The 6499-nt window shown below is 40.2% G+C and overlaps 1 protein-coding gene across 1 annotated transcript in view; it reads left to right on the top strand.

The window, feature by feature from the left end:
- The first annotated feature begins 580 nt into the window (after positions 1-580).
- Positions 581-6499, top strand: part of RAD50 (RAD50 double strand break repair protein) — a 69009-nt gene continuing 63090 nt past the window's right edge. The window contains exons 1-2 of the mRNA XM_014856773.3: positions 581-1057; positions 3009-3092. Of these exons, the coding sequence (XP_014712259.2) occupies positions 929-1057; positions 3009-3092 (213 nt within the window). The 5' untranslated portion in view covers positions 581-928. The remainder of the gene's footprint in view (positions 1058-3008; positions 3093-6499) is intronic.

The raw sequence follows: 6499 nt of genomic DNA, 5'->3' as shown, positions 1-6499 counted from the left end.
TCATATTTGCAAAACATTTTACAGTTTTATGACAGTATTTGGCTTTTGGTCTACAACAGTAGTTCCCAAACTTTTGGTCTTAGACACCTCTCTACTCTTAAAATTACTGAAGACTCCAAAGAGCTTTTCTGTGACGTATAACTATCAATATTTACTCAATTAGAAATCAAAATTGAGATTTCTTTTTAAAGCACTGGAACATAGAAGCACACATTCCATTAGTGGTCATTGCAATGGCGTCACCCCACGTCGTGCGATCACTAGAAAACACTGTACATTAGGGAACGAATGAGAGTGAAAAGGGCAAATAATTTCTTAGTATGATTAGAAAAATAGCTTTGACGCTAGCGGACACCGCACCCCCTTCCACTCCAGGAGTCCCGAGATCACACTTTGAGAGTCTTTGTCGTCCCTTAAAGTTAGCGCCTCTCGGTGCTGCCCAGGCCCTCAGCAAGTAACCCGAAGTCAGCAGCCACCCCTAAAGCAATCTGACAACCAACTCACTCGAGCCGCCCTGCTCCCGGAAGCCAAAGCTGCGCGCGCACCGCGGGCCTCCGACTTCCCGGCGTGCCCCGGGCTTGCGGCGTAAGCGCACGCAGGCCGTAGCGACCCATGTGACCTGAGGGGCTGCCGAGGCGGGAATCCGTGAGTCGCACGGTTGCGGTGGTCCCTGGTCTTGGGGTCTGTGTCTCCCCGGGGCATCCCCGGGCCGGCCCCCACCGCCGCTCTCGCCCGCTAGCCGGGAAGGAAGCCGGTGTGGGAGGAGGGGTTCCAGCCAGAGCCTTCGCTCCCACCTGGAGCCTCCCGACCCCGAGACTCGCGAGCGCTCCCGGCCCGCGCCGTCTTTCCCGGCTCCGGCCTCACTGCTAAAACTTGGTGGGCCCCGGGCTGTAGGCCCCTGGTGTTGAGAAAAGAAACATTTGCAAATATGTCCCGGATCGAAAAGATGAGCATTCTGGGCGTGCGGAGTTTTGGAATAGAGGACAAAGATAAGCAAATTATCACTTTCTTCAGCCCCCTCACGATTTTGGTTGGACCCAATGGGGCGGGGAAGACGGTAAGTCCTGAGTAGCCGCCTTCAGTTTATGGGTCGCCGCATCTGAAGAATTTGGAAAATAAAATATCTGGAGAGTTCAGAACTGCGATTAGGACAGGAGGTGTCCCTGTGGTTCCGCTCCTGGGGTCACGGGAAGTGCCTAGGCCTCCAGGAGACGTCCCGGCCCTGGGGCGTGGCCTGGTTTGGCTTTCAGGCCCCAGCGACCTTAGGAGTCGACCAGACCCAGCCTCGAAAGGGTGTCCAGACCTGCCCGGTGGACAAGGGTACCTGAGGCCGGGAGCTACCGCCGCGCGCGCTCAGCGAGCTCGGTCCTACAAGAAACCTTTTTGTCTGCGTTGATGTTTTTTTTAACACTCCTTGCTCCCAAAACATAGCACTTCCTGGTGGTTGTCCCAACACAGGACTTTCTTAAGTAGTTATAAAATATGATAAGTATGTGACTGTCAAAGAAGAGTTTCTAAGTAAGCCAACTGTCTTAAGCATAATAAATGGGAAGTAAATTACAATCTTAAAATGAAACTGATGGCGGTGGGGCTTAGTTAAATTGGAAAACTGGATTTTGTTGTTAGGATGCTCTTACCTAGTCAAAGTGAAAGATCGGAGCACAGCTTTTTACTGTCACTTTTTAAAGTCTTGGGAATATTTATAAGTTTGCGTTGGGCCCTGAAATGGCATGCAGTTGCAGGAAAGATATAGCCAAGAGGATGTCTGGTCTGAAAGGGTGGCTTGAGAAAAAGCGAGGCTCTGTCAGTGTAACAGGGAGGAGAGTAAATGAAGGGAAAGCATAGAGAAAGAATGTTTAATATTGAGAATTGCATGCCAGACTCTTGTCTACTTTTGTTTACGTAAAAGTGTTATTTTTTGAGTGCCTGTTATGTACCTAGCATTGTATTAAGTGCTCTACTGGAAGGGAGATTAGTATAGGGTTTATGAGTATTAGCTGACTGAATACAAATTTTTTTTGCTTCACCGCTTATTAGCTGTATGACTGGGCAAGAGCAACGTAAATGTTCTGTGCCTTAGTTTTCTAATTTATAAAATGAAGATAAAAATAGTTTCTATAGCCTAGGATTAATTGAGAATTAAATGGTTAATGTATGTAAAAGTAGTTAGTACAATACCTGGCATGTAGTAAGGTCTGTGTTTAGCCATTGGGTTTTGGTTTTTTTCTTTACTTTTTAAAAAATTTCAGCTTTGTTGAGGTATAATTGACATATAAAATTGTAAGATATTTAAAGTATACATTGTGGTGATTTGATATACATATACTTTGTGAAAGGATTCCCCCTATCTAGTTAATTAACACATCCATCACCTCACATATTTATCTTTTTTGGTGAGAACATTTAAGTTCTACTCAGCAGATTTCAGTTTTACAGTACAGTGTTATCAACTGTGCTAACCATGTTTTACATTAGGCGTTGTTATTAACTTTAGTTTAAAGGGTTTTAATTGGAAATAGAGAATTTTTTTAACACTTAATCATACTACATTACAGGTTTTGTAATGTCATTTTATCTGATCATATCTTTTATAGTCTCTGTGGTAAATAATATCTTTTTCTTTTTTTAAGATTGGCACCTGAGCTAACAACTGTTGCCAAACTTCTTTTTTTTTTTCCCTGCTTTTTCTCCCCAAATCTCCCAAGTATATAGTTGTATATATGTTTTTTTAGTTGTGGGTCCTTCTAGTTGTGGCATGTGGGACGTTGCCTCAACGTGGCCTGATGTCCACGCCCGGGACCTGAACCGGTGAAACCCTGGGCCACTGAATCGGAGTGTGCAAATTTAATCACTCAGCCTTGGAGCCGGCCCCCATAAATAATATTTCTATAATGAATTAACATTTTGTGATAAACTTCTGTGGTTCTCTCATAACTATAATGAGTTATATGAGTTATATGTATTGTATATGAGTTCTCTCATAATAATATGATTTTTTATTTCTTTAGACCATCATTGAATGTTTAAAATATATTTGTACTGGAGATTTCCCTCCCGGAACCAAAGGAAATACATTTGTTCATGATCCCAAGGTAATGGTGCTAGTAAAATTTTGTATTTTTATAATTATAAAAGTGATACTAGCTTATTTTAGAAAACCTGGCAATGGAAAAGTATAAAGAAATTTGAAAGTCTTAGCACCCAATGACAACCATTGTTGACTTTTTCCTGTATTTTCTTCTCCTATACATACTGTCTTACATAGCTGAAGTCATACTCTAATTCTGTATTCTGAGGTTTTCTCTCGCTTAACATTATCATAAAGTCCCATGTCATTAAGAAACTATATGAAATTCTTAATCTGGTGTTTGGTACATGGATATGTCTTTTAATCTTTATTTTTTTTTGTATGTCTGAAATATTTCCCACTTAAAATATATAACCGTATATGTACATTTTTAAGAATTGCATAATTTCCTTACATTTATATTGCTTTTAGTTTTTCATTAAAATGTACCATGGTACATAAAATGTACCATGATGAAAGTGTTTGTGTGTAAATCTTTGTTTGAATTATGGTGTTTATACTATTAATGTGTGTGAAGTATGTAGAATTTTCTATACATACTTTGGCGTATACGTTTTTCTTGTTTCATATATATATATTGTGGGGTCATATACCTTTCATAATTCAATACCCTCCCACCCCCCACTGAAGAGTTCATTTTATATTTCTTTCAGGTTTTTTCCTGTGTTTGTAAAAACATATCTGTGTGTGGATAAATACTCTCACATAAATATTTTAGCACATCAATAGAATTTTATACCATTGTACAAATCAAATATTTATTTAGTGACATACTACAGATATATTAATATATATATATTTACACCTTTTAAATTTTTTAGATTTTTTTTTTTTGGTGAGGAATATGGGCCCTGAGCTAACATCTGTTGCCAGTCTTCCTCATTTTGCTTGAAGAAGGTTGTCGCTGAGCTAACATCTGCACCAGTCTTCCTCTATTTTTTGTATGTAGGATGCTGCCACAACATGGCTTGATGAGCCATGTGTAGGTCTGCACCTGGGATCCAAACCTGTGAACCTGAGGCCACTGAAGCAGATCGCATGAACTTAACCACTAACTACACCACTGGGCTGGCCCCTATATTTACACTTTTATTTAGTTATTTTTAATTACTAAACAATATTCCTTTGCGTTTATATTCTATAGTTTATTTAACTGACTCCCGTTGATGGTCATTTCAGTTGTTTCTACTTTTGTGTGACTAAATCTAACACTGATTATGAAAGTATTTAATAATTTTCCTCTTAGAAAGAGTGAAATCATTTAGTACGTTTCCTGAGTCCTGTCTACAATGACTTTCACACCTTCTCTCTCAAACCTACAATCTACTCTCCTCAATTTATGATCTTGCCTTGTACTTTATTGAGAAAATAGGAGGAATCGGATGGAAAGTCCCTCATTTTCCAATCATAAAATCTACCAAACTACCCTGCATATGTAGACATACTATCTGTTTTCTCTCTCGGATTAAGGGCACATTGTTTATTGTTTCATCTAAAGGTCAACTAACTCCTCTTGGAGACTGGATCCAGTCAATCGTTTTTGGCACCTCAAGCATTTTGCTTTTCAATTGTTTCTTCTTGCTCCTGCCTTAGCAGTTTCTACCTCTATAGGATCATTCACATAAGCATATAAACATGCTCTGCTAGCTGCGATCTACAAACAAACAAAAAACTCTCCTTTTACTCCATATCACCCTCTGACTACAACCTCTTTGTTCCAGTTTATAGCAAAATTCACAAGAATTATATGTACTCATTGTCTTCACTTCATTCCCATTTTTTCCTCAGCCTCCTCTGTTCAGATTGTCTTTTTTTTCCTCATTAAAACTGCCCTTGTAAGGTCACCAGTAATCTCCGTGTTGCTAGATAAAGTGGTCATTTTCTTTCTTTTTTAAAATTTTTTTGAGGAAGATTAGCCCTGAGCTAACATCTGCTGCCAATCCTCCACTTTTTGCTGAGGAAGTCTGACCCTGGCTAACGTCCGTGCTCATCTTCATCTACTTTTTTTTATATGTGGGACGCCTGCCACACCATGCCAAGCATGGCTTGCCAAGCAGTGCCATGTCCACATCCGGGATCTGAACCAGCGAACCCCGGGTCGCCGAAGTGGAACGTGCGCACTTAACCACTGCGCCACCGGGCCGGCCCCTAAAGTGGTTGTTTTCTAATTCCCAGTTACTGCTCAGTAGATTTGATATAGTTGGTTATTCCCTTTTTAAAACACATTGCTCACTTGACTTCCGGGACACCATAATCTCATACCTCCTTTTTCACTAGCCACACCTTAGTCTCCTTTGCTGAGTGTACTTTTGTCTGACTCTTCTTGGGTGATCTCATTTAAGTACTGGTATGTCGATGACTCCCAAATTTATATATTTAACCCTAACTTCTTTCCTAAACTCTAGACATATATGTCCAGCTGTTTGGATACTTAATGGGCATCTCAAATTTAACATGTTCAAAACAGAACTCTTGATCCCCTGTTCCCCCATCCCTCACATCCTCAAGCCTGTTAACTACCTCACTACTTTCCAATTTGATAAATATCATCATCCACACATTTGCTCCTGCCAAAACCTATGTGATGTCCTTTGATTGATTCCTTCATCTCACCGTGTTTCCAATTCATGAGCAGTTCTTAGCTACTCTTCTAAAATATATCCAGAATTTGTCCCTTCATTCCATCTCCACTGCTCCTTTCCTGGTCCAAGCCAGCATCCTCTTCCCTTTAAACTCTTCTAATAAGTCACTAGAAGTTCTCTCTTTTTCACACAGTGACCAGAGTTATCTTTTAAATATCCATTCATTAAAGAAGGAGTGAGTCATTCAAAATCTAGGGGAAGAACATTCCAGCGTTAATACTAACTGCAAAGTCCCTGAGGTAGGATGTGCTTGGTGTGTCCAAGGAACCACAAGGAGGAGCAAAATGGTGAGGGGAAGACTGGTAGAACATTAAGTCAGGGAGGTAGAATGGACTAGATCCTGTAGTGCCTTGGGTGGTATTCTTATTTAAATAAGAATCTATTGGAAGATTTTAAGCAGGAAAAGGGCACAATCTATATTTTAAAGCTATCAGTCTGGCTGCTGAGAGAAGACTATCTGTAGGTGGCAAGGGTAGAAGGGCAGAGACTAATAAAGGGGATTTTGTGATAATCCAGGTGAGAAATATTGGTGGTTTGATTATGGTGGTAGTGGTAGAAATGGTGAGAAATGCTTATTAGATTTGGGATGTATTTTAAAGGTGGAACCAAGAGCTTAGCTAATGATTTGAATAATGGCATATGAGAGAAGTAGAAGCATCAAGCATAACTCCAAGTTTTTTGACTTGAGCAACTAGATAAAATAGTTTTGCCATTTATTGTAATGGAGAAACTCTAGAAAAAGAGATTTGGTTGGCTCTGGTTTAAACAT

This window comes from Equus asinus, chromosome 9, assembly GCF_041296235.1.
Source record: "Equus asinus isolate D_3611 breed Donkey chromosome 9, EquAss-T2T_v2, whole genome shotgun sequence".
NCBI classification, from domain to species: domain Eukaryota; kingdom Metazoa; phylum Chordata; class Mammalia; order Perissodactyla; family Equidae; genus Equus; species Equus asinus.
Note: the sequence above shows the minus strand (reverse complement) of the source record. Positions and strands in the feature narration are given on the sequence as shown.